This window comes from Somniosus microcephalus, chromosome 25, assembly GCF_052327205.1.
Source record: "Somniosus microcephalus isolate GS21.2 chromosome 25, FLI_Smic_1.0, whole genome shotgun sequence".
Lineage (NCBI taxonomy): Eukaryota > Metazoa > Chordata > Chondrichthyes > Squaliformes > Somniosidae > Somniosus > Somniosus microcephalus.
This window is the reverse complement of record NC_141011.1, coordinates 25,936,013-25,963,952: the sequence shown is the minus strand read 5'-3', so window position 1 is coordinate 25,963,952 and position 27,940 is coordinate 25,936,013. Positions and strand designations below refer to the sequence as shown.

Genomic DNA, 27,940 nt, shown 5'->3' with positions numbered 1-27,940 from the left:
GCTGGGCAGGAGAAAGCTGTGCAGATCCTCGTAGGGGAGGGGGGACCAGAGCTGGGTGCAGTGTGTGTGTGTCTTGAGAGTTGGAGAAGGAAGGAGGGGGTTGCGGGGGGCGGGCAGCGGGAGCCTATAATTCTGCTGCAGAGGTTGGCGTGTTGCCGCTGACTCCAGGGGGGTGTGGGCTGAGGGCTCGGCCTCGGCCTCACACAGTAGTACCGAGCGGATCAGCTCCCTCCCGACACTTATACTCGTCAATCAGGATTAATGGACTGCTGTATAAAAACTCACTGCGCCTTTCCGAACACACACAACACACAAACGCTTCCAGCTCTTGTATTTATGTGTAATTTTTTTGCTGGCTATAACTGGCCTGGAACGATTAACCTCTGTGTTGTGATGCCGGACAACAGCAAAGAAGAACAAAAAAAATAAAATATTTTGAAAGGAAAACCATGGTTTTTAAAACCAAGAGAAATTGATTGAACAGGAGGCGCTCAACCAGTGAAATTGACACGCACTTAAAAGGTTATCAAAAAAAGTTTTTCTTTTTTAGCCAAACTTTTTTTTTTGAAGTGTTGGGGGGAAACTTTTCTGCTGCAGAGGAGCCAGTTCCTTTTTTTTGGTGTGTGTGTGGTGTGTTGTGTGTGTGTTGTTTAGGATGAGCCCCGAGATGGATTGGAGGAGTCTGCCTTCGTTGCTGCTCTTCCCGCTGCAGATGGCCTTTTACGTGCTCAGGGCCGCTGCGCTGCTGCTGGTGCCGGCCAGGCTGAGGGAGCTGAGCCGGGACACCGTCCTCATCACCGGCGGAGGCAGAGGCATCGGTCGCCACCTGGCCCGCGAGTTCGCCAAGCAAGGGGCTCGAAAGGTGAGTCTCTGAAATGTCAGGCTGCCATCGACCGCTTTATTACAAATGCATTTGGGAGGAGGGAGGAGGGGGGGGAGAGAGAAGGAGCAGGAATGGGATACTGAGGGAGGAGGGAATCTTGCAGTCTGTTTTTATTTTTGCAGTCTGTTTTTATTTTTGCAGTCTGTTTTTATTTTGCCACATTATATTTGAATTCTGATCACGGATGGGACCAGCCCTGCAGGAAGCAATTTGCAGAAATGTACTTGTATTCGCTCCAGATGCATTGTTTTTTGCTATTTGAATCTTTTAAAGAAAAGGCAATGTTTAGATACTGAGTGCAGGAGGAGAAGGATTTTACCCCCTGCCTCCCCATTACTGTGGTTAGAATGTGTCGAAGGGAGACTATAAACCTGCAGCAATGCAGATGTGTGTTTGGAGTATGTCACTGCTCTGGTGTGTGATCGTGGGATTGTTAACCCTCGGTGACTCTGCACGTTTAGAATTTGCCCCGGAGGAGTTGTTATTTCTAATAACAGCCCTGCGATCCATCTAATGGGCGCATCATTCCTGGTTAGAAACCTCTGGGCTTTCTTTTTTAATTGCACGAAAATGTGTTTTGCAATAAAGGTGCGAATTTGTGTGGTGGCTGTTTAGCAGAGACTGGCGCAATGTGTGTGTGTGTCCCCGCTGATCTCCCAATACCAGCAGTGTGTGTGTGTTTAAACTGGGCACAGTTAGTTCACCCGACCCTCCAATGGACACTTCTGTAGGACACATTCGACTGATGCTGTGTAATATTTGAACACGTCCCGGCCTGTGTTACTTTTAGAACTAAATGGCTCAGGGGGCGAATGCACCGCCGGGTGGGGTGGGGGGGGGATCCCAGGCTGGATTCTCAGGACTGCCCTGAGTTAGCTCAGTGCCAGAGCTGCGGGCAGTCTGGAGCGCCTCTGGGCTGAGGGAGGGGAAGGGAGGGACAGTCAGGTTTCCCCCACTGCTGCCGCCTACACTCTCAGCCCTGCTGAAGGGAGAGTGCACGTTCACATCGGCTGAGGCAGGATTAGGCTTGGTTCTGCTGCCTCTCACTTCCCCCACCAGTCCCAATAGCCTGTCAACACTTTTGGTGTCTCGGCTCACACAGGCAGAATGGGAACTAGACCAGCAAGACGTCAGCGCCTTCTGGGGAAGAGGCGAGGAACCTCTGACCCTCTGAATAGATCTGACTCCGTGGGAGCTGTTTGTCAGGAACATAGGAACAGGAGTAGGTCATTCAGCCCCTCGAGCCTGTTCCAACACTCAGTTACCTCATGGCTGATGTGTATCTTAACTCCATTGGTTCCATAGCCTTAATACCCATGCCTAACAAAAATCTATCAATCTCAGTTTTTTGAAATTTTTCAGTTGATCTAGCCTCAGCTTTTTGGGGGAAGAGAGTTACAGATTTCCACTCCCCTTTGTGTGAAGAAATGCTCCCTGACATCACCCCTGAATGGCTTAGCTCTAATTTTAAGGTTATGCCTCCTTGATCTGGACCCCCCCCCCCCTCCCCAGCCAGAGGAAATAGACTCTCTCCTCTGATGTCTTTGAACACCTGAGTAATGGGCAGATCACAATATCCAATTATATAATCAACTGTGATGTGGAATAAAACTGCTTTTGTCAAAATGTGATTTTAATATTTTTTTTAAAAGCTGATAATCCCGATTAGGAAGAAAGCAGAGATTGCAACAGAGGCATTGCACATGGCTTAGGGGCTCTAGACCGTGCTTTAGTGAGATAAATGTCTCTGTCGCAATCGGGTAATTATAAAGCCATCTTGACAAAGTGCACACACAATCAGCCTGGGAGATCTTGAGTGCCGAGAGTGTCAAACTGTGAGGCTTGTAATGGAGTATGGCCACTCGGACGAGGCACAGGAGGGTGCCCGTGGCCCCGCGCCCTCTTCCCCGCGGAGCCCCCCCTCCCCGTGGCCCCAGCCTGAGTCATATTTTTGGAGGAGTGGAAATTACACTCTGATAATTAGCTGCCCTCAATCCAAGACCGACGTCACCCACAAAATACTGACTTGATTTCAATATTGAAACCGAGGTTTGAATTAATTCAAGGGTTTGCCCCATAGAAAGAATAAGGGACATCCAGGAGTGAGTTGCAGGTTGGCATCTAAACGAGGAGACTTATTATGCCAATTAAATGAAGCTCGGGATCATTCAGGCAGTGAATTGCTATTCTAAGCCATGTAGGACCTGGAGGTGCACATTAGTTGACGTGACCTGTTTAAAAGGAGCTTTTCAAAGTTGGTTTTGCACCAGCTGCAGTTGTGAAACTGGAACTAGCACCTCACCCGCCTGTCTCCACAGGAGGTGCAACCCCGGCACAAAATGCCAACCTGATACCAGTTTGTCTGCACATTGTACTAGCGTGTGCCAGGGTACGAGTCCCTGTGGACCGTCTCCCCCTGATAACGTGGCCAAGGCTGGATAGTGAGTGTTGGACAGAGGTTGGCTCGTCTCTGATGCCTCCTCATGTGGAATAGCTTATTAGCCCTCACTCTTTACCACATAAAGACTGGACACTTGGACGAGCGTATTCGGCATCTGCGGAACCTGAACCCGAGCACACGGGGAGCACGCCTGCACCTTCCCCGGCCCGGGGAGTGCCCAGAAGGGGTACTTCCCCTTCCCTCCCATGTCACCAGAGGTAACGGCAGTGGTAATAGGGGAAAGCAAATGGCTGCTGACCCCACAAGCCACCATGTTGTTTCTGTTGCAGATGGGTTGAGATGTCAATCCTGGCGTGGCCTGTACCCCAGATGTCAATTTTGGTGTGTGGCTCAGTACCACACCGGAGTGACCTGTACCCACTGAGCCATCGGGAAACCAGCCTTACCCAGAGTTAGGCTACCAGCATCAGCGAGGACATACTGGGCTACTCCCACAGTGCTGTTAGGGAGGGAGTTCCAGGATTTTGACCCAGCGACGATGAAGGAACGGCGATGTACTTCTAAGTCAGGATGGTGTGTGACTTGGAGGGGAACTGCCTCACTTCTCAATAAATTATTTTTTAATAAGTGTAAACAATAGAACATGGTGTGCTCTGAATGGGCCTAGCTTTTACCATAACGGAGCCAGATACCGAGAACCGGGACTGATTGAGCTTTACTCGTGGTAACTAATAGATACATGGGCTGCTATTCTCATGTAAGGTAGAGTGAGACAACCAACATCAGCTGGTGAGTCGGTGGGTAATACAGAATTCGAGCTTAGGGCCCAGGCAGCTGAAGAGCCATACGCGGCAGGAAAGATCCCAAGTTCCATCACCGATTTTGTTCAGTTGATCTCGCTTCGGGTCCCAGGATTTGCCTCAGTGCCCCTGGACAGTAGAGCGGAGGGGGGTTGGCCAGGGTTCCCGCTCGTGATCGCTACTCCAGTGACTCCTGCTGGAAAGCGTGGATGTTGGGTGAGGACAGAATCGGGCTTGGCTGTGATGCCATTCATGGCCAAATAGCCTGCTGATCGCGAGCTACCTCGGCTCACCGATGAAGAATGAGCAGTGGATTGGGGGGGTGGGGGGAGGGTGTTGGGGGGCAGTGGTGCCAAACCCTCAGTAACTTCAGGAGAGATGGGAAAGGTATATATTTAAGAAACCTCCATTAATCACAAAATGCAGAAGCTCGGTTTGATGCAGAGCTGCAGTAGATGGTCACAGCCGTTATAAGCGAACGCCTGATGCACTTATTGAATTAAAGCCACGTGGAGCAGTTTGATTGTGTGGAGGAGTTTGGGGCTGTAGTGTGAATCTGCGTGGGGCAAAAAGAGGCTGTTTTGGTTGTGGGGCAGTGGACGCTTTGGATTAAAGTGATGGCTGGAGGAAGATAAATTACCTGGAAATGACGGGTAGTTTAAATACTTGAGGATTCCAAGCCTTTCTGCAGCACTGGAACTCCTCTCCACAGCTACATTTTTAAAATTCATTCCTGGGACGTGGCGTCGCTGGCAAGGCCAGCATTTATTGCCCATCCCTAATTGCCCTGGAGAAGGTGGTGGTGAGCCGCCTTCTTGAACCGCTGCAGTCCGCGCGGTGAAGGTATTCCCACAGTGCTGTTAGGGAGGGAGTTCCAGGATTTTGACCCAGCGACGATGAAGGAACGGCAAAACATTTCCAAGTCAGGATGGTGTGTGACTTGGAGGGGAACTGCCTCACTTCTCAATAAATTCTTTTTTAATAAGTGTAAACAATTATTACTATTTTGACTGCACTATTCCTAAAATGCGAATTGCTTTGTGCCAGTTCCCTCCCCCGCCTCCCCCCCCTCTCTACTGACTTCTGGTGCCGATTTCCCCTATGGTAGTAAAGCCCGAGGACCTCCTGCAAGTGGCCATTCCTCACGTGTGAACCCGGGACAGTGAACCCTGCATTTTCCGATCAGCGCTGCCTCATTTATTTTAACTCCGCTAACCCTGGCATTAAAATAACGCAGATGGTGAAAATAGCGGCTGTTCAGCCATTGGAAGCATCACAGTCATGTCTGGTCCTGATCTTGCCCAACATCCCTGCACTCTCTCATCCAGTCAGGCTCACTCAGGAGCGATCAGGAGCGGGTATCCTGGCTCCCCCACTTTATTCGGGGAAACTGAGGCCAGTTGTAGTTTCCCAACTGTTATCCTGGCTGAGATCGACTAACTGGGCACAGAACGGGGATGGGAATCGGACCTGGGACCTCCTGGTCCTGTATGTACTTTTATTCCTTTTAGGATGATCTGCCGCTGTCATTGTTTCCGCGCCCCCCCCTCCCCCCTCCACAATGGTACAGCGACGATAGAGAGAGTAGGTTTTGAGTTTTGGGACTGGCAACAACTTGCATTTAAATAGCGCCTTTAACGTAGTGAAAGATCCCAAGGTGCTTCACAGGAGTGTTTACAAACTAAATCAGACACCGAGCCACACAGAGATATTAGGGCAGGTGGCCAGAAGCTTGGTCACAGAGGTAGGTTTTAAGGAGCGTCTTAAAGGAGGAGAGAGAGGTAGAGAGGCGGAGAGGTTTAGGCAGGGAATTCGAGCTTAGGGCCCAGCAGCTGAAGATACAGCCGCCAATGGTGGAGCGATTAAAATCACGCAAGAGGTCAGAATTGGATGGACCACACTGATTGCTTCCATTCTGTCACCTCTGCTGGTTCTGTTTGGGATTGTGGATTGAGGGGGTGGGGGGGAAGATGGGGTGGAATTGGGAGGGTTAAAAACAGAAATTAGCTTCACGTAGTCAGTCACATCAAAACTCAAATCCTGTCCTTTTTATAATTCATTCATTCATTCAAAAAAGCAAGCTTTCTCTTGGATTGATTTGGAATTGTTCTTTCTTACTGAGTTCTGCCATCTCTCTCACTCTTTTTTCTTGTTCTTCCTTCTGCGTTCGCTTTCTTTCTCACTCTCTTGCTTTCTCACTCTCACCCCCTCGCTTTCTCTCTCTCTCACCCCCTCGCTTTCTCTCTCTCTCACTCTCTCGCTTTCTTTCTTTCTCACTCTTTCGCTCTCTTTCTTGCTCTTGGCTCTTTCGCTCTTGTTCTTGCTGTCTCATTTGCGTGTTCTCTCTCTCTCTTTCTGTCTCTATCTGTCTCTCTCTCTCTGTTTTGTTCTGTGTTAAAAAGCATCTGATTTTCTCTGAAGGGCCGGAGGAGGGGCAGGAGCACCTTGCAGTTTAGTCACAGCCTTGGGTTCAACAGCAGGTCAGCCATGTGCTGATGATGTCATTAATCTTGTTTACCACTTAGAGCGGAAATATACGTCCAGCAGGCGGAGGAGGGGAAGGGGGGGGAGGGGAATGTTGGGGCGGGGGAACGAGCGTGTGGTGAGGGGGGAATGGGTGGGTGGGGGAACGAGTGGGCGGTGAGGGGGGAACGAGCTGGGGGTGGGGAGCGCAGGGGGCAGGTGGGGGTACGAGCGGGTGGTGGGGTGCAGGTGGAGAGGGGGGTGAGGTTGGGGCAGGGGAACGAGCGGGCGGTGGGGTGCGGGTGGAGAGCGGGGGGTGAGGTTGGGGCAGGGGAACGAGCGGGCGGTGGGGTGCGGGTGGAGAGCGCGGGGTGAGGTTGGGGCAGGGGAACGAGCGGGCGGTGGGGTGCAGGTGGAGAGCGTGGGGTGAGGTTGGGGGGGTGAAGTTGGGGCAGGGGAACGAGTGGGCGGTGGGGTGCAGATGGAGAGCGCGGGGTGAGGTTGGGGCAGGGGAACGAGCGGGCGGTGGGGTGCGGGTGGAGAGCGCGGGGTGAGGTTGGGGCAGGGGAACGAGCGGGCGGTGGGGTGCGGGTGGAGAGCGCGGGGTGAGGTTGGGGCGGGGAACGAGCGGGCGGTGGGGTGCGGGTGGAGAGCGCGGGGTGAGGTTGGGGCGGGGAACGAGCGGGTGGTGGGGTGTGGGTGGAGAGCGGGGGGTGAAGTTGGGGCAGGGGAACGAGCGGGCGGTGGGGTGCGGGTGGAGAGCGGGGGGTGAAGTTGGGGCGGGGAACGAGCGGGTGGTGGGGTGTGGGTGGAGAGCGGGGGGTGAAGTTGGGGCGGTGAGGAAGCAGATTGCAGCTTGGGGCCAGTTCCACACCATTCAGACCACCGCTGTAGGCACTCGCCAGCCCCTCCATTAAAGACATGAGCAGAGACTTTGCCGTAGATAAAGTCACATTTTTATTATAGCTATGATCGATGGAAGACATTCTGTGACTGAAGGAGAACAACTGGTTTTACAGTTTCTTGGAACGGTCAGACCTTGGCAATGCCTTGTAACGCTGGGTCTTGATTTTGCAATTATACATTTTGAAAAGAAGAGCGATGTACTTTTGGTAACTTAATTTTAGAATTCCAGTAAATCTCTGGATGCTCCCAAGGTCCACAGGCTGCAGCCACCCTTTGGTACCTCACCGGAGTGGCCGTTCTTTACGCGTAATCCCTGGCAGTAGGAATTGGAAGGCTATTTGACTGTGTCGGACCTCACCACTGAACTTGGTCCTAATTCACCGCTTCACTCCCACTCTGATCTCTCTGTCCTCGGGCTATTGCACTGTTCCAATGAAGCTCAACGTAAGCTCGAGGAACAGCACCTCATCTTTCGATTGGGCACTTTGCAGCCTGCCGGACTCAACATTGAGTTCAACAATTTCAGATAATAATCCCTGCCCCCATTTTTCATGCAGTATGATTTTTGCCATTCCCATTTGCAACGTTTTATCTTTCCTGCCTCTTACAAAAGTACAGGATGTTCTTTCTATTCCTTCCTCCCCTCCTAAACCCCCCCCCCTCCCCGTCTCTGCACCTGTTTAATATCTGTTACATCTCCAGCTTTTTCCAGTTCTGACGAAGGGTTTCGACCTGAAACGTTAACTCTGTTTCTCTCTCCACGGATGCTGCCTGGCCTGCTGAGTATTTCCAGCATTTTCTGTTGTTATTTTTGGTCCTGTGTGGACCTGACGTTGTGTCCCTGACGAACACCATTCCTGGAAGGGGGTGGAATGACCGCGATCAGGAGTTGGGAGCTGGGGCTGATTCCCTTTCCTAGCCCCAGGATGCTGAGACCAATTGCGAGCATCTCAACTGCGTTCCTGACAGAGGTGATGCACCACAGCCCAGGGTCCAGCCTTGAGATCGCTTGTGGTCTGTATGGATCTGTACCACACTGGCTCGTGGATTTACCAAAACACAGAGTGTGTGGGGCGAGGGTGGGAGCTAGAGTAATCTGATCAGTTGAAGGTGTCTCCTTGTGAGGGACTGTCCATCATTTTCTTTTCACATGATAATTAATTACTTTTTTTGCTTCATTTCCCTCCCTTTTATGAAAATGGACCATTCGTATGTAATTGTTGATTAAACAATATTCTCAAATACTTGTGTGTTTTTGTGATCATACCCAAGTTAAGGCCTGTGCCTAGATTAACAATTCTTTCTCGACTGTATTTGAGCCAAATGTTCAAAGTGAAATCCCTTTGTATGTCCCCACCGTGGGGCTATGTCCACCCTCTCCTCACAGACCAAAAACAACAACGCTGCCTTTCCCAGTGCTGGCAGGGTCGCTCATTGTATTACAGTTCGGAGGAGGGTTGGCGGTGGTTGCGCGGAGGGGTAGATACAGAAGGGTGCAGTCTAACGCTGCTCTCTGTTGGAGGTGACCTCTGATTGACCCTGGCTCATTGCTAACAGGCTTGGCCGTGGTGACTCCTATCTGAACCCTTCATTCCCTCGCACAGATAACTGGCTCAAAGTCCTGCACTGGATTACAGCACATCGCACCGAGGCTTTGCCATAAAGCATTGCTATCCTGTTCTCATTCATTTTCTCGTGTTCTCTCTTTATCTCGTTCTCTTGTGCTCCTTCACACGTGTGCACTCTCTGTGTAGTGTTCTCTTGTGCTTTCACTCGTGTTCTCTCGCTCTCGTGTCCTCTTGCTTGCTTCTAGTGTGTGTTCTCTCTCTCACCATTTACAATGAATCTGTGAATAGAACTTGTCCTCCTATCCACAACTCCTCAAAAACAAAGCCTCGTTTTGTTATTATTTTGAACCCCTCTCCTCCTGCTGTTCCCCTCTCGCACCCACCGCTAACCCCTTCCTTCGCAGTGCTTTTTATTTTCTACTTGGTGCTGTATAGGGACTGGCTCAAGAAAAATGAGTTCAAAAATAAATCACCATGCATGTAGAATTATTGCACCCACAGGTAGGCACAGGCTGGCATCCTACTGCTCTGTTGCTGGGCATTGTTGCACCTGTGACTATGGGGGGAATTTTTACACGTGGGTGAATATGTTCATTTAGGGGCATTGGCTGTTTCTTTGTCCAGGTCACTCCACTAATTGTGTTGTGAGGCCTCCAGCAGTGGAATAGGCTGCCGTTCACTGCTTAAGACTCCCACATGAAGAATGGCCACATTGCAGTACTGCAGGGCATTCTTGGGAAGGTACCCCAGTCAGCGCCACTCAGCATCTTTTGGGCACTTCATTCTTCTGCCCTTTTTGTGACCGATATCTGACTGCGGCTCCACCCCCATTGTGAACATTGGATTGACGCGGGTGTGCAGTAGCAGGATGTGAAAACGCGGGCACCTTGTGTGCCGCTCTGCCCAGGGTTCTAACCGATCATTCAGGGGTCCCGGTTGTCCCAGTGGAGTGTTTGCAAGTATTGCTGGGAACACTCTGCTCTGAAAACTCTAACCTCTGCCCGGTGTTTGCCACATCAGACACTGAAGGAACTTTGTGCCGCTGCGGTTATAAAGTGAGAACGCCATACGTTTCCTATCTTAATAACCTCCTCCAGCCCTGCAACCCTCTGCGTCCCTTCGCTTCTGGCCTCTTGCGCTTGCCCGAATTCCTTCGTCCCACCATTGGCGGCCGTGCCTTCAGCTGTCGGGGCCCTATGGTTTGGAATTCCCTCCCTAAACCTCTCCGCCTCTCTCGCCTCCTTTTAAGACGCTCCTTAAAACCTACCTCTTTGACCAAGCTTTTGGTCACCTGCCCTGATGTTTCCTACCTTTTTAATTTTTTTGGTCTGATAACCCTCCTGTGAAGCTCCTTGGGACGTTTTACTACATTAAAGGCGCTTCTTGGTTTAAATCAAATGAACTGTCTTGCAAGACTGTCGGTGCCCTTTCAATGATGCTTCACACCTGCGAATGGAAAATAGAAGTGCCTCAAACCAATTCTCTTCCCTCGGTGGGGAAATGCACTGTCTGTTGTGGTACTGACAATATAAACTAGGAAGTTCCCAGCCTCGCTCCCCATCTGTCCCATATTAGCTGATCTTAGCTGGGGTGACAGTAGGGTTGCTGTAATTGCTCTCTGTATCTGAGCTATGCGAAGGGGAAAATCTTACCAGAATGGCACCAGGGATGAGGGGCTTCTAAGTGGAGAGACTAAAGAAGCTGGGATTGTTCTCTCTTCGAGCCTGAGAAAATTAAGGGGCGATTTAATAGAGGTGTTCAAAAACCAGAAGACAAGATTTAAGATAATTGGCAAAAAATCCCAGGGGGAAATGAGAATTTTTTTTCTTTTTTTTTACATAGCGTGTTGTTGTGATCTGGACTGCACTGCCTGAAAGGGTGGTGGGAGCAGATTCCGTAGTAACTTTCAAAAGGGAATTGGATATATACCTGAAAAGGGAAAAAAAGTGCAGGGCTATGGGGAAAGAGCAGGGGAGTGGGACTAATTGACTCTTTCAAAGAGCCGGCACAGGCACGATGGGCTGAATGGCCTCCTTCTGTGCCGTGTGGTTCCTGGGCCTGATCGGTATCGAATGATTCCTGCCCTGCTGGAAAGGGCACTGCCGAGGACTGGTTTGGGTTGCCTATGATGCCCCTGTGGTTGAACAGCCTGCACATGAAGAACCAGTCACTCGGCTGGGATAGGGAGGGGTGGTTGTTGCCTGAGAAAACTGTGGCTCGACATGAGTCGGGGAAAATTGGAGGGAGTAAGGAGTGAATGTTGGGAGGGTATGTTTGACCGCTCTCAGTGCTGTGCTTGGATTATCTTCTTTGCTCTGCTTGAAAAGTGGTCCCTCGTTTGGCACCCAGCCAGCATCCCCTGAACCCGACACACTTTCAATTCAGAACTCGCTGACCATAAAATTACCGAGGGCAGCTTCTCACTGAAGTGGAAAATCCTGCAGGGACTGCCTGACTGCTTCCTCTGAGCCCTCCTGGCCCTTCCTTACCTCTGGGTGACCCCCCGGCAGATGACTGCCAGAAAGGCAGGTGAAGAAGTCGGAACTGGCAGAAGGCCACAAAGACGCTTCAGCAACAAAAAAAAACCTGTCAACAGATTGCGGCCCAGCTGCTGGTCTGTCCCCATAGCAACTGGTGGCAGCACTTCAACTGTGAGGGGAGTTTGCAAGACTTATTATCTAGTCGGGGGGTGGGTGGGTCAGTGCAGATGAGGAGAATGAAACTCCAGCAGGTTTCTGAAGGTTGTTAGAAGCCCAAACCTGACGAGCAAGCGCAGCGCCGTTGCCGGGACATTGTACCTTGCAGTAATTATTCAAGTGCGATTTGGTTTTCAAAAGACTTTTTTTTTCTCCACACAACTTGCATTTATTATCAGCGCCTTTAATGCAGCAAAACTCGCCCCTTGCAGGATTGCCTGACATTGTGAATTTGTTTAGATGCATTTTAAGGGGAAGCTAGATAAACCACAAAGGCAGAGCTAACATATAAATGGGGACTCCCTTAAGTGATGCAATAACAGAGGATCTCAGTTGTTTATCTAAAAAGCAGTTGAACAGTGAAGGGGTTAAATGGTTGAGGTCTGTAATTCTGACCCTCTGGCAGCCTATAGTTGTACGAACCAATGAAAGGGATGTTGTCTCTTTGAGGAACTTTTCATTTATCTTTGTGCTAACTACGGTTGCATAACACGGCCTACTGCCCCTCGCATGAACTTTCCGGAATCTCAACCCACAAGGTGCTGAGCGAAATAACAACAGAAAATGCTGGAAAAACTCAGCAGGCCAGGCAACATCCGTGGAGAGAGAAATAGAGTCAACGTTTCAGGTCGAAACCCTTCGTCAGGACTGGGTGCTGAGCGACCCTGTTCCCTCCCGCTCTCGGTGTGTTCCTGTGTACACCGCCGTTACAAATTACATCCCCTTTCAGACTGTCAGGATTGCTTCCTTTCCCAAACTTGTATAAAGCCCGCTAAATATCCGCAAGTCTTCTATCACCATGGCGATTTAAAGGGGCGTTGTCCTGTTTAGATGGCGTGCGCCTCACTCTACCAGACTTGTAAAAAGAAAGGCTTGCATCTCTATCGCGCCTTTCACGACCACCGGACGTCCCAAAGCGCTTTACAGCCAATGAAGTACATTTTGAAGTGTAGTCACTGTTGTAATGTGGGAAACGTGGCAGCCAATTTACGCACAGCAAGCTCCCACAAACAGCAATGTGATAATGACCAGATAATCTGTTTTTTTAGTGATGTTGATTGAGGGATAAATATTGGCCAGGCCACCGGGGATAACTCCCCGCTCTTCGAAATAGTGCCGTGGGCTCTTTTACGTCTACCTGCCCGAGAGGGAAGACGGGTCCTCGGTTTAACGTCTCATCCAAAAGACGGCACCTCTGACAGTGCAGCACTCCCTCAGCACTACACTGGAGCGTCAGCCTAGCTTTATGTGCTCAAGTCCCTGGAGTGGGACTTGAACCCACAACCTTCTGACTGAGGCGAGGGTGCTCCCCACTGAGCCACGGCTGACTCTGCAGACTGAGGCGGCTCAGTCACCAGATTGGCAATGGTGATTAAGTTGCCCCTTGACTTAAAAAAACAAACGTGAATGGCTAAGAGCACCGTTGGGTGTGATACTGAGCCACATTCCCCAGGATGGTCCCCTCGATTTCATCTCTGGTCTGTGCGGAGTTAACTGATGTCACTGGGGCAACAGGCCAGCAACAATTGGCCTCTGAGGGGACGGGGGGAATGAGCCAGAGTCTCCCCCTGCCCCCCCCAGCCGATTGATATCAGCGACCGCTGAAGGAAAGTACACATGCGGGAGGCATGCGATGCCCCCCCTATAGCCGAGCGGCCACCCACCATGACTCGCTGGGCTCACAATGAACAACGCCCAGTCAGGTACAAAACCTGAGGGTTTGTAGTGCCCACTGAGCTTTACCTCAGCAAGAATCAGCAGACCTTAAATTGTTTAAAGAAGCTCAGTTTACAAAAAAAAGAAAATCAGTCATTCATCTCATTTGATGTTCGTGGGATCTTGCTGTGTGGTGATTGGCTGTCACGTTTACCAACATAATGAAGGTGGCTGCACTTCAAAAAGGAGCTCTTTGGACGTGAGGGTTGGCTGCCCCGATCCTGCACTCCAAGGGGGAATGGCTCTCCAAGATCGCCAGTCATAGCCTGTGATTTTCCACCACCTGCTCCCCTTAAATGCTGGACTGCAGAATTCCCCCCCCACCCAAGCAGCACCTTGGAGTGTCTGGAGGACACAAGAAGGCTCTATGTGAATGCAAGGAGAGGGATAAATGGAATTAATGGGGATTCTAACTGACTATTATCCTATTCTTGCAGATCATTGTCTGGGGTCGGACAGAGAAGTGCCTGAAGGAGGCCTGTGAGGAGATTCGGAGCCTGGGAGCAGAGTGCCACTACTTTGTCTGTGATGTGGGCAACAGAGAGGAAGTTTACCAACAAGCCAAGGCTGTACGGGAGAAGGTGGGTCTCTACCGGCAACACTCCTGCAATCTATGATCCATGTGCGGGCTGGTGACTGTGGTCTGACTGTAGGTAAACCTGGGCAAGTAAAGTCCTGGTACAGGTCTGATGGGAGATGTTGGACCAAGGCCCAGTCTGTCTGTTTCCGATGGATGTGTAAAGATTCTACGGCATTACTTTAAGAGCAGGGAGTTCTCCTGGTGCCATCATTCAGCCCTCACGGGGTGTAAGAAAATATTACCTCACTGAGAGAATGGTTGGTGTTTGGAATAGCTTCTCCAGGGGGCAAGGAGCTTGTCGCTCTACAAGATCAAATTGGACAAATATATCTCAAAGTGAAATATATCTTCAGTTACAACTGTTAGGAGAGCAGACTGGATGCCCCTCTGGTTGATTCCGCTCTTCAGATCTTCCCTCAGTAGCACTGAAAGACTGATCATTCATCTCCATGCTGTTTGTGGGATCTTGCTGTGTGCAAAGTGACTGCCACACTTCCCTACAAAACCCTTTAAAGTAACGGATTTTGAGATGAGATGTGATGAAATGCTACATCAATGGAAGTAGTTTTTGATGTTAATGAGGGAGGTGCCAATCTTTGAGATTTGTTAATCTTTGTTTGGGTGCAGGCTCAAGCCCCTCGTGTTGAACTTTATTTGTAAACCGGAGGGAGGGATGAAATGTTTGTGACCAATCACTTTGTTTGTGTGCAGGTGGGTGATGTCACCATCCTGGTGAACAATGCTGCAGTGGTTCATGGGAAGACTCTAATGAACAGTGATGACGATGCTCTCCTGAAATCCCAGCACATCAACACGCTCGGGCAGTTCTGGGTCAGTACAAGGCCTCTTAGCATCGTCTAAATAACTCCAGGATCCATCTTAATTGCAAACTTAGTTACCTTCTTGGCCTCCCACCTCCTGTCTCATTACACTGCTGTTTTATCACAAAAGGTTCTGGTTAATGAGACTGTACAATCTGTTTGCAAATCCCAATGGCACACTCCAGGATAAGCCACTCCCAGTACATATCGCACACCAACACACACAGCGTTATGATCGATGCTCCAGTGTCAGCCGTGGTTCGGTTGGCAACACCCTCGCCTCTGAGTCAGAAGGTTGAGGGTTCGAGTCCCACTCCAGAGACTTGAGCACATAAAGTTGGGCTGACACTCCAGTGCAGTGCTGAGGGAGTACTGCACTGTTGGTGGTACCGTCTTTTGGATGAGACATTAACCCGAGGCCCCGTCTGCTCTCTCAGGTGGATGTAAAAGATCGAAGAAGAGCAGGGGAGCTATCCCCAGTGTCCTGGCCAATATTTATCCCTCAATCAATATCACTAAATCAGATTATCTGGCCATTATCAGATTGCTGTTTGTGGGAGCTTGCTGTGCGCAAATTGGCTGCTGCATTTCCTACATTACAACAGTGACTACAGTGTACTTCAAAAAGTACTTCATTGGCTGTAAAGCGCTTTGGGACGTCCAGTGGTCGTGAAAGGCGCTATATAAATGCAAGTCTTTTTCTTTCGGTGCAGTACTGAGGGAGTGCTGCATTGTCAGAGGTGAGATGTTAAACCCAGTCACCCTCTCTGCCCATTCAGGTGGATGATAAAGATCACACGACAGTATTCCCTAGTGTGCTGGCCAACAACAGTCCTCCCTCAACCAACAGTGCCAGGACCAGATTAATTGTCCATCCATCTTCATTGCTATTTGTGGGATCTTGATGTGCCAAAAAGTGTCTGCCATGTTTGCCAACAAAACAGACACCACACTTCAAAATAATTCACTTGTATGAAGCATTTTGAGATGTTTGGACAATCTGTTAAGGTGCTATATAAATGCAAAGATTCCTTCACCTCGTTTTAAAACTCACCCTAATATTTCTGAATTCTGCTGCCTGTGCTTGACCTCCAGATTATAAAGGAGATGCTATGAAGCATCAGCATCATCTCCTTCCCCCAACTCACTCCTCACTCAAATCAAAGATGTATTTTTAATGTAATTTTATGTTTAAAAAAAAAAAAAATGCTTGACGTAATCCCCTCTAGATCTGCCAATGCTGTCAGTCTTGTGGGAGTGCCTGTCTGAGCTTAAATCCAGGACAGGTGAGGTTCTCTCTCTCAGATGGAGGACTGGGGCTGGTGCAGTCAGTTAGAATCTGGCTCTTTTCACCTCTGACTTGGTTTGAGCCCAGTACAAGGGGAGGGGGGAGTGGATTTATGTTCAGAGCCTTCGAAAATCCACTGGCAGCTGACAAAACCACAACCCCAATTCGGAACGCAGTTAAATTTGACGCAAAAACCACCCAAGTTCTATCCAGAAACCAGGAGACAATGATTAAATCTGAAATTCTCCTTGTGTAATTCTGTTTTTCTGTCCCTCCCACCCAGACGACCAAGGCCTTCCTGCCTCGGATGCTCGAACTGCAACACGGACACATTGTGTGCATGAACTCTGTGCTGGCGCTGTCTGCCATCCCGGGCGCCATCGATTACTGCACCTCCAAATCCTCCTCATTCGCGTTCATGGAGAGTCTGACACTGGGCCTCCTCGACTGCCCCGGGGTCAATGCCACCACAGTGCTCCCGTTCCACACCAGCACCGAGATGTTTCACGGCATGAAGACGAGGTCAGTGTTGAGGATAATGGTTCTATAGCCGTTTACTGTAGAGATCGTAGCGAGAGGGTTCAAGTACAGGAGCAAGGATGTCTTGCTGCAGTTGTACAGGGCCTTGGTGAGACCACACCTTGAGTACTGTGTGCAGTTTTGGTCGCCTTATCTGAGGAAGGATGTTCTTGCCATGGAGGGAGTGCAGCGAAGATTCACCAGGCTGATACCTGGGATGGCAGGAATGACGTATGGGGAGAGATTGTGTCGATTGGGCTTATACTTGCTGGAGTTTAGAAGAATGAGAGGGGATCGCATTGAAACTTATAACATTCTAACAGGACTAGACAGACTAGATGCAGGAAGGATGTTCCCGATGGCGGGGAGTCCAGAACCAGGGGTCACAATCTAAAGATAAGGGGTAAGCCATTTAGGACAGAGATGAGGAGGAATTTCTTCACCCAGAGAGTGGTGAACCTGTGGAATTCTCTACCACAGAAGGCAGTTGAGGCCAATTCATTAAATATATTCAAGAAGGAGTTAGATATATTTCTTAATGATCAAGGGATATGGGGAGAAGGCAGGGACAGGGTACTGAGTTTGGATGATCAGCCATGATCTCACTGAATGGCGGAGCAGGCTCGAGGGGCCGAATGCCCTACTCCTGCTCCTATCTTCTATATTTCTATGTTGACTGACATTCTTCAATCGGGCAAGTTGGGTGAAGGGTGAAGGTCCACCGTGCAGGACCACCACGACTGCAGAGTAGGAGAGAGATGTGGGACGCGGTGAATCCTGGCCGCCAGGCTTTGGTTACCCAACAGTGACTGCACTTGCAAAAACACATTGGGATCTCCTGCTGCGATAGGGTGCTATGTAAGTAGCAGTTCTTCCTTTAAAAGTCTGTAGGTTGGGGGAGGTCAGGAGGATTGAAGGAGGCAAGAGATTTTACAGTGCTGAGGTACCTGCAAAAGAATGAGTTGGAGTAGGAGACCGGTTATAGAGACGAGGGAGAGCAATGTCACGCTTGTATTTGGAGCTCGGAGGAGGAGAGAGGAAAGGTCGGAGGAGGAGAGAGGAAAGGTCGGAGGAGGAGAGAGGAAAGGTCGGAGGAGGAGAGAGGAAAGGTCAGAGGAGCACCTAGTCGTATCTCAATAAAATAGATGCAAAAATGACTGCTATGGGAGAGATATGCAAGAATGATTTCTAATCCAATGATAAGCTGCTCTTTCTACTCTGTCCAGCACTGTGGTGTGTTAATGTCAGCTGATAAGATTCTCTCTTCAGCATGAAGCATATCAAAACCACTCTGTAGAACGGTTTGCAAAGAACTGCTCAGCTTTTACAGCCTTTTGGTGTATTTCGGTTTCCACTGATGGTTTATATGAGCCTAATGGTCTGATTAGGCGACGGTGGCCGTAATTGCATCCATTGATCGCTGAAGCAGTACGTAATGTTGATTTCAATTGCAGTGTTAATCCAGTCAGTATCCAGGAGATCCCCAACAGGCCTGACACTGCCCTCAACCTTTGTTCAGTTTTACACTGAATGGCGATCAAGCTTCGTGCCGCCCCCCCCGCCCCCTAACCACACCCCCTCACTCTGGGACACTGAGTCCAATTGTTGCATCCCTACCAGCAGGCTGCAATCAGCGGATTGAACCTGGGAGACTGGGCTCGGAGAGTGTGAAGTGGGACACTGGCCAGTGCACGTTACCTGCTCAAAGCTGAAAGCAGTTAGGTTTAACAAAGCTGCCCCTCTGTTTCCGGAGAGAAGTGTAAAATGATTGGCATCTCCCCCCCTCGGAGTGGCAGAGTGCCTCTCCTCAGTGGAGTGGGTGCCTCTTGTGCCAGTACAGATGCAAGCATCTTGCCTGAATATTTTAAGTGCCTCAATCCTCAGGATTTGGGATAGGGTCAGTGTCAGGTCAAAGCGGCGGGTGGAGCACTTTTGTCCCCTCAGAGGAGTCTGCAGACTTTCTAGCTGTCACTCTTTCAGAACCATTTCCAGTGGAATTGTGTGTTTGAACCCCAGCGTGTTGCGAGAACTGACGGAATGCGAGTTCGCCCTCGGTCTCGGCTTTGCGCTGGGCAGGGAGATCCAATCTCTCCTGTGTTTGATTTGATTTTTTTCTGCTGCAGGTTCCCAAAGCTGTTCCCACCCCTGAAACCGGACACGGTGGCCCGCCGGACAGTGGAAGCTGTGCGGACTAACCAGGCCCTCCTGTTGCTGCCCTGGACCATGCACTTACTCGTCATCATGAAAAGGTGAGGTCGGCTCAAGATCGTAACCTCAGTTACTCCCTCCAAACTGGGGCTATTCTGCCTTGAAAGGAGGTGATTGAAGGGGCTCCTCACAGAGAGGTATATGTAATAATGTGTTGAAACAAAAACCATGGGATAAAGGTTGGGGGGCGGGTGGAGGAGAAGATAGAGTACTAGGTCTAACTGGCAAAAGACAAATTTGGGATGGATCACACAGTGATCAATGCAAGGTTCTGCCTTTAGGAATCATTTAAACCAAAAGGTGGATGGGGGGCAGGCTTTGGATGGATGAGTTGGATGGGCCTCTTTTATCTAGATCCATCTTATGATCGTAGAGGAAGAAAGTAAAAGGTGTCTGGAGTTCTGATGGAAGGAGGAGCTACAGAACCCTCTCCATAGCTCGATACCACCCACAGTGCAGCTACTATGGGTCTCTCATCACTGACAGCCTGCGAAGGCCACAAAGTGAAATGAGTTTGCGATGACATTTTCTGTCAAGCTCCATGGGGCTGGCTCCATACCAAAGTAGGCCAGAGTGCCTCAAAGAAAATTCACTGCATTCAAAGAAGGACAAAGCTTTAATTGGAGGGGGAATGTAACCTGTTTATGATCTTCAAAGCTGGGTGGGAATATAAGTTGTGAGGAGGATGCAAAGAGGCTTCAAGGGGATATAGATGGGCTAAGTGAGTGGGCAAGAACATGGCAAATGGAATATAATGTGGAGAAATGTGAAGTTATCCACTTTGGTAGGAAAAATAGAAAAGCAAATGATTTTTTTAAATGGTGACGAGATTGGGAAATGTTGGTGTTCAGAGGGTCCTGGGTGTCCTTGTACATGAATCACTGAACATTAACATGCAGGTACAGCAAGCAATTAGGAAAGCAAATGGTATGTTGGCCTTTATTACAAGAGGATTTGAGTATAAGAGTAAAGATGTCTTACTGCAGTTATATAGGGCCCTGATGAGACCACACGTGGAGTACTGTGTACAGTTTTGATATCCTTACCTAAGGAAGGATATACTTGCTGTAGAGGGAGTGCAACGAAGGTTCACCAGATTGATTACTGGGATGGGGGGATTGTCCTATGAGGAGAGATTGAGTAGATTAGGCTGATATTCTCTAGAGTTTAGAAGAATGAGAGGTGATCTCATTGAAACATACAAAATTCTTACAAGGCTTGACAGGGTAGATGCAGGGAGGATGTTTCCCCTGGCTGGGGAGTCTGGAACCAGGGGTCACAGTCTCAGAATAAGGGGTCGACCATTTGGGACTGAGATGAGGAGAAATTTCTTCACTCAGAGGGTGGTGAATCTTTGGAATTCTCTACCCCAGAGGGCTGTGGAGGCTCAGTCATTGAGTATATTCAAGACAGAGATTGATAGATTTTTGGATATTAAGGGAATCAAGGGATATGGGGATCGGGCAGGAAAGTGGAGATGAGGTAGAAGATCAGCCATGATCTTATGAATGGCGGAGCAGGCTCGAAGGACTAAATGGCCGATTCCTGCTCCTATTTCTTATGTGATTCTTCCATTGAGATGGTAAAGTAAGGCTCAGGTGGCATTACACACCCTGTGGCGCTAACGAGGAACCGGACGCTCTGCCGTCCTGGCCAACATCCCTCCCTTGAATCAACACCACCAGAAAATGGTCATTCGATCTCGTGCGCTGTTTTTGGGACCATGCTGTGTGCAAAGTAGTCGCTGCACTATGGTGACTACACCTTGATTTAACTGTGTGTGAAGCACCTTGGGACATTCCCGATCGAGGTGATATTTCATGGTGCCCAGTTGTCAAAATGCAGCAGCTGTTGGGGGAAACATCACAATAAAAAGAAAAACGTAACTCTTTCTTTGACCTTTTCTTCCCTCTTTCCCCCCCCCAACCCCCGCTCCCCCCTCCCCCCTCCCAACCCCCGGTTGCAGTATCCTCCCACAAACGGCCTTGGAAGAGATCTACAGGTTTACTGGAAGCTACGCGTGTATGGACAGCTTCAAAGGACGCACATAAGAGGGGGCCCGCACTCTCGGATTCCTCTTCAACCTCCCGAGCAAGCTGGAAAATGAACTTTGAACAGAATGTGTGCGGCAGGCAACTCTGTGGAGGTTTTCCCGTCAAGTCTCGCGGAATGTTAAGCGTCAGATCCTCGCTGTGGCGACGTGGCCCCGAGCTCCCTCGCGGCAAACTGAACCGTGTACAATCAAACTTGGACGTTAACGGGTGGACGGAAAAAAAAAATCGAGGTGACTTGTTTCATGAGAGTTAAATGTCCTCATTCTAAGTGTAACTTTGGAGTGTCGGAAATCCTTCACCGGGATTACTACATGGCTTCTTCATCTTCTAAATGCGCTGACTGTATCCCATGGACAAACCGTTCCACCTGAAGTTTTTTTTACACGGTGGCAATGACTCTCTGTGCAGTTCCACTCGGCTCTGTTTTGTTGTTTAATAACAGGAATTCCAGAGAAAAATTCATCACTTTTCTTTTTAAATCATACTGTAAATTTTAATATTTAAACTGTAATTTGCCATCTGGCCTAAAAACATTAACTATTTTTCCTCCTCCTTGGATGTAGTGAATGAATAAAATAGAAAAGAACAAACTCTCTTGGGAACATTGAGAAATTAATGACTGGCTCTGCACTAGTAACAAGATTCATAGGAACACAGGAACAGGAGGAGGCCATTGAGCCCCTCGAGCCTGTTCCGCCATTCAATGAGATCATGGCTGATCTGTGAACTACAGGAAACTCTTCATTATCCGGCACCAACGGGATCGGCGTGGTGCCGGTTTATCAAAAAGTCCGGATTACAGAGAGGTATAGTTTTAAAAGGTACGAGAGCTCCGTACACAGCAACAAATCCAGGCTTCCCTGTTGCTTAGCAACATGTGCAGGAACTCCGGCCACAGACCAAGTGTCCCTGTTGCTTAGCAACAAGTGCACGAACCCCAGTTACACAGCCACAGATCCAGGAACTGCCACTGATATGAAGTAAAACTTACCTGAACCTACTCCTGAATTTTGCCGGTTAACCGAGATTTCCGGTTATTTAGGTGCCGGTAAATCGAGAGTTCCCTGTAACTCCATGTGGTAAACCACTTTTATCGTTACACTATAGTTATCACTGTTGTATTGTTATCACCGTTATCACTGTTGTATCACGATACGAGGTCGCCTCTTGTCGCGCTGTTATACCTGGGCTGACCACCTCCGACTCCGCCCATGGCTCCACCTACCTGCCCAGGTATAAAGGTAGTCGACTGGCTGGTATTCCTCCTTGTTGGACCCGATCACCCACGAGGGTGGGCTCTGTTATTTAGTCAATAAAAACCTTTAGTTACGTTCCTAACTCGTCGCTTTTTATTGGACGAATTGATAGGTATATCAATTTTATTGACTAAATTTTAAAGATGTCTACTACTGGCCAGCCAGAAGCCCTCCCAGAAGCACAGCCACACCAGCCGGCTTGGCTGCAAGCCCTCAAACCACCGTACCTGGATCTAAACCCACAGGCAGCAAACGCAGCTCTCAACTTCAAACACTGGCTGGACTGCTTCGAATCCTACCTGGAAGAATCCGGCGCCCCGCAGAGATCCAAACTAAGACTTCTGAACGCCCAAGCGAGCCCGAGAGTATACGCACTCATACAGGACACGACTACGTACGAGGCCGCTATCAACCTACTGAAACAGCAGTACCGCAGCCCGGTAAATTACATGTACACCAGGCACCTCCTAAGATCCCGCCCGCAACAGCCAGGAGAGTCTGTAGCTGAATTTTTACGGGCGCTAAGAGCACTCGGCAGGAACTGTGACTTTAAAGCGGTGACGGCTGTTGAAAATACGGAAGATAATATCCGCGATGCCTTTGTGAAAGGCCTACGGTCCGACTACTCACGGCAAAGACTGCTTGAAGCTAAAGACCTCGACCTGGACAAAGCTGAAGCCCTCGCTCTCTCCCTGGAGGTGGCCCATCAGGACCAGGAGGCGTTTTCCAGGTACTGCTCGCGACCCTGGGACTCGGGCCCGACCCCTACTGCAATACCCTTCGCAGCGCCGCCCCCGGGACCTACCCCGACCCCTACCGCAATACCCTTCGCAGCGCCGCCCCCGGGACCTACCTCAGCGTCGGCGTCCCGGACCCGACCGGGCCCGCCACCCCCGGTACCGGCTCCGACATCGGGCACCCGCGATCGGGCCGCCGGCTGCTTCTTTTGCGGCCAGGAGAAGCACCCGAGGTCGCGCTGCCCAGCCAGGAACTCTACCTGCACAACCTGCAGGAAGAAAGGCCATTTCTCTAAGGCCTGCAGGAGCGGATCTTCAGAGGCCAGCAGTGCCTCATGCGAACTGTGGGGGCGGCCATCTTCTTTCACGGCAACTGAGGCCAGTATCCCCACACGTGAGTCATGGGGTGGCCATCTTTGATCAAGGCAACCGACCCCAATAGTGCCTCATGTGAGTTATGGGGGCAGCCATCTTCTCCGCCATTTTGTCCTACCTCGTGGGAGACGCCATTTTACCCACCACGCCCGACTGCCACCGGGCCCCCGGACCCGACGACTGCCTCGCCCGCAGACGACAACGACTCGCTTACCTACACGCTAGCCTCCGTCACTCTGGATCAAGCCCGCCCACACCACCTGTCCAAGTCGATGATGGACATCAAAGTAAACGGCCACGCCACGACCTGCCTGTTCGACAGCGGAAGCACGGAGAGCTTCATCCACCCAGACACGGTGAGCCACTACTCCCTCCCTGTCCTGCCAACGCGCAACCGAATCTCGATGGCATCGAGGTCCCACGCCACGGACATTAGCGGCTACTGTGCTGTGACCTTGTCGGTTAAGGGTACAGAGTATAAAATCTTTAAACTCCTCGTCCTCCCCCAGCTCTGCGCTGCCGTCCTACTAGGGCTGGACTTCCAATCCCACCTCCAAAGTGTAACCCTAGCATACGGTGGACCCCTCCCCCCACTCACAGTCGACAACCAGCGAAGGTTAAACCGCCCACCGCGTAACACCTGCAGCCTATCCACCCTCAAGGTGCCGCCACCTTCCCTGTTCGCTAACCTCACCCCCGACTGCAAACCCGTCGCTACCAAGAGCAGGCGGTACAGCGCTGGGGACAGAGCTTTCATTAGCTCTGAGGTGCAGCGTCTCCTGAAGGAGGGCATCATCGAGGGGAGCAACAGCCCCTGGCGTGCCCAGGTCGTGGTCGTTAAGACCGGCGATAAAAATCGCCTGGTCATCGACTACAGCCAGACCATAAACAGATACACCCAGCTGGACGCATACCCCCTTCCCCGCATATCTGACATGGTCAATCAGATTGCACAATACCGCGTATTCTCGACCATCGACCTTAAGTCGGCCTACCACCAACTCCCTATCCACCCCGAGGACCGCCAGTACACCGCCTTCGAGGCGAATGGGCGCCTATACCACTTCCTTAGGGTCCCCTTCGGTGTCACCAACGGGGTCTCGGTCTTCCAAAGGGAGATGGACCGGATGGTTGACCAGAACGGACTGCAGGCCACATTCCCCTACCTAGATAACGTCACCATCTGCGGCCGCGACCGGCAGGACCACGACGTGAATCTGGAGAAATTCCTCCGTACAGCCCAACGGCTGAACCTCACCTACAATAAGGAGAAATGTGTGTTTAACACCTCGCGCCTTGCCATCCTTGGCTGTGTAGTAGAGAACGGACTCATCGGCCCCGACCCCGAAAGAATGCGCCCCCTCATGGAGCTACCCCTCCCCCACTGCCCTAAGGCACTTAAGAGAACCCTGGGGCTCTTCGCCTACTATGCCCAATGGGTGCCCAATTATGCGGACAAAGCCAGACCCCTCATGAAGTCCACATCCTTCCCCCTTACGGAGGAAGCGTGCGCAGCCTTCTCCCTCATTAAGGGAGACATTGCCAAGGCCACTATGCACGCAGTGGATGAGTCCATCCCCTTCCAAGTCGAGAGCGATGCATCCGACTTCGCCCTAGCCGCCACCCTTAACCAGGAGGGGAGACCGGTGGCCTTCTTCTCAAGGACCCTACAGGGCCCTGAGATCCGACACTCGTCGGTCGAGAAGGAGGCCCAGGCGATTGTGGAGGCGGTACGACGCTGGAGGCACTACCTGGCAGGCAAACGATTTACCCTCCTTACCGACCAACGTTCGGTCGCTTTTATGTTTAATAACAAGCTGAGGGGCAAAATCAAGAATGACAAGATCTTGAGGTGGAGAATCGAGCTCTCCACCTACGATTATGATATCTTGTACCGGCCAGGTAAGCTGAACGAACCCCCCGATGCTCTGTCACGAATTACATGCGCCAGCGCGCAAAGTGATAGACTTCAGACCCTCCACAACGACCTCTGCCACCCCGGGGTCACCAGACTTTACCACTTCATTAAGGCCCGCAACCTGCCCTACTCCATCGAGGAGGTCAGGACCATAACCAGGAACTGCCAGACCTGCGCCGAGTGCAAACCGCACTTCTTTAGGCCGGACAGAGCAAGCCTGATCAAGGCCACCCGCCCCTTCGAGCGCCTGAGCATCGACTTTAAGGGGCCCCTCCCATCCTCTGACCGTAATGTGTACTTCCTCAACATTGTTGATGAGTACTCCCGTTTCCCCTTTGCCTTCCCCTGCCCAGACATGACCAGAACCACGGTCATTAAATGCCTGAACGACCTCTTCGCCTTGTTCGGGTTCCCAAACTATATACATAGTGACCGGGGCTCCTCTTTCATGAGCGAGGAACTCCGTCAGTTCCTACTAGCGAGAGGTATTGCAGCAAGTAGGACCACCAGCTACAACCCCCAAGGGAACGGCCAGGTGGAAAGAGAGAACGCGACGGTATGGAAGGCCGTCCTCTTAGCCTTAAAGTCTAAGGGCCTCCCAACCTCCCGCTGGCAGGAAGTCCTCCCGACAGCGCTGCACTCCATCCGGTCACTACTTTGCACTGCCGTTAACGCCACCCCCCATGAACGAATGTTTGTTTTCCCCAGGAAGTCGACTACGGGAACCACTCTACCAACCTGGCTGACCTCTCCGGGGCCCGTCTTGCTGCGAAAGCACGTGAGGGCCCATAAAACAGACCCCCTGGTCGAAAGGGTGAACCTCCTGCACGCCAACCCCCAGTACGCCTACGTGGCTTACCCAGACGGGCGGGAGGACACTGTCTCCTTACGAGACCTCGCACCCTCGGGCACTCCGGAGACACCACCTTTACCCCCCCCCACCACCCCCCCAATTCCAGCCCAGGTAGACGGCATGCCGGAACCCCACGAGCCTTCGCCGACCACGCAGACACCAGCACTAACACCGGATAATGCAGCACCGCCGCTGCGACGATCGGAGAGGCTTACGAGGCCTCCGGACAGACTGACATACCAGAACTGGTAGTACACTTCACCCCGCCGGACTCAAATCTAAACAAGGGGTGAATGTGGTAAACCACTTTTATCGTTACACTATAGTTATCACTGTTGTATTGTTATCACCGTTATCACTGTTGTATCACGATACGAGGTCGCCTCTTGTCGCGCTGTTATACCTGGGCTGACCACCTCCGACTCCGCCCATGGCTCCACCTACCTGCCCAGGTATAAAGGTAGTCGACTGGCTGGTATTCCTCCTTGTTGGACCCGATCACCCACGAGGGTGGGCTCTGTTATTTAGTCAATAAAAACCTTTAGTTACGTTCCTAACTCGTCGCTTTTTATTGGACGAATTGATAGGTATATCACTCCATACACCCGCCGTTGCTCCATATCCCTTAATACCTTCGGTTAACTAAAATCTATCAATCTTGGATTTCAAATTAACAATTGATCTAGCATCAATTGCTGTTTGCGGAAGAGAGTTCTAAACTTCTACCACCCTTTGTGTGTAGAAGTGTTTCCTAATTTCACTCCTGAAAGGCCTGGCTCTAATTTTTAGACTATGCCCCCTAGTCCTAGAATCACCAACCAGCGGAAATAGTTTCTCTCTATCTACCCTATCTGTTCCTTTTACTATCTTGAAAACGTCGATCAAATCACCCCTTAATCTATTAAATTCGAGGGAATACAACCCTAGTTTGTGTAACAACATCTCGTAATTTAACCCCTGGAGTCCGGGTATCATTCTGGTACATCTACGCTGCACTCCCTCCAAGGCCAATATACCCTTCCTAAGGCCCACGCCTGAAATTAATAGCCTGCGTACTGAAAGTTAGTCAGAAATTCACACATCGTACCTGTCCACTGTAACAGACTCCATCGGGAATCAGAGGCTCCGTATACATTGATCATCTTCCCAAGCGATGTGGGCCCAACTCTAGTTGTAGATGCAGGTGCGAGGGCACTGTCAGGTGGGCACAGAATAATCTCCGGTGTAGCCTGACCTACCTGGCACCCCTCTGTTAGCGGATTCACATTAGGTGTCCATAACGGAGCTCTTGGAGAAACGAGGAAGCGGCAGCATAATTAGTAGAAAGGGTCATGGGAACCTAAGGCCCAAAAAGGAAAAATAAAACACAAAAAAAAACGGTTCCAGAATGACTTAAAATGACTGCTTCCTTTTTAAGTGAACTTCTGTCTTTTTCCCAGTCCTTAACACCCCTGGATGCCCATTTCCGATGCATGGAATTAATACTGCATGCGTGAATGTTAGGAAATGACATTAGGACACCCTTCGCCCACATTTCAATGTTTCAGGCAGGCACTTCCCGCACTTGATATTTCTGCTGCCTCAAAAACGCTTGTTGCAGAGTGAACTGAATTCTACAGGATTGAGCACTCTGGGAGTGCTGTTACTCCCTGTCTACTCCCATGTCTACTACAGGGATTGGGACTAGGCCCGGCTCAGATATCATGCCTACAGATGAAGTGGGCATAGCTCAGGTACTGTGCTTACTGCCAATTGGGGTCCAGTCCCTACATGGATGCCAGGCCTCTGCCAGCAAAACTTTACCTTGTCTCAGTAGCCCGTAGTGATGCTTTATCATCTTGTGTTTCCACTGGGCCTAGACAAGACCAGGAATGTTCCACATGGGGCAGGCATGTAGG

At 50.5% G+C, this 27,940-nt stretch overlaps 1 protein-coding gene across 2 annotated transcripts; it reads left to right on the top strand.

Moving 5' to 3' along the window:
• The first annotated feature begins 158 nt into the window (after positions 1-158).
• On the top strand, positions 159-22,241 carry LOC147100551 (short-chain dehydrogenase/reductase 3-like). Of its 2 annotated transcripts, XM_085966920.1 has the most exons (6): positions 162-862; positions 13,871-14,014; positions 14,725-14,844; positions 16,406-16,644; positions 18,765-18,890; positions 20,816-22,241. In XM_085966920.1, exons 1-6 carry the CDS (start codon positions 656-658, stop codon positions 20,898-20,900), a joined length of 921 nt encoding a protein of 306 aa, XP_085823046.1. In that variant the 5' UTR covers positions 162-655; the 3' UTR covers positions 20,901-22,241. The 2 variants fall into 2 exon arrangements, with proteins under 2 accessions (XP_085823047.1, XP_085823046.1); XM_085966921.1 differs by lacking the exon at positions 14,725-14,844 and having other exon boundaries at positions 159-862.
• Positions 22,242-27,940: the final 5,699 nt, after the last annotated feature.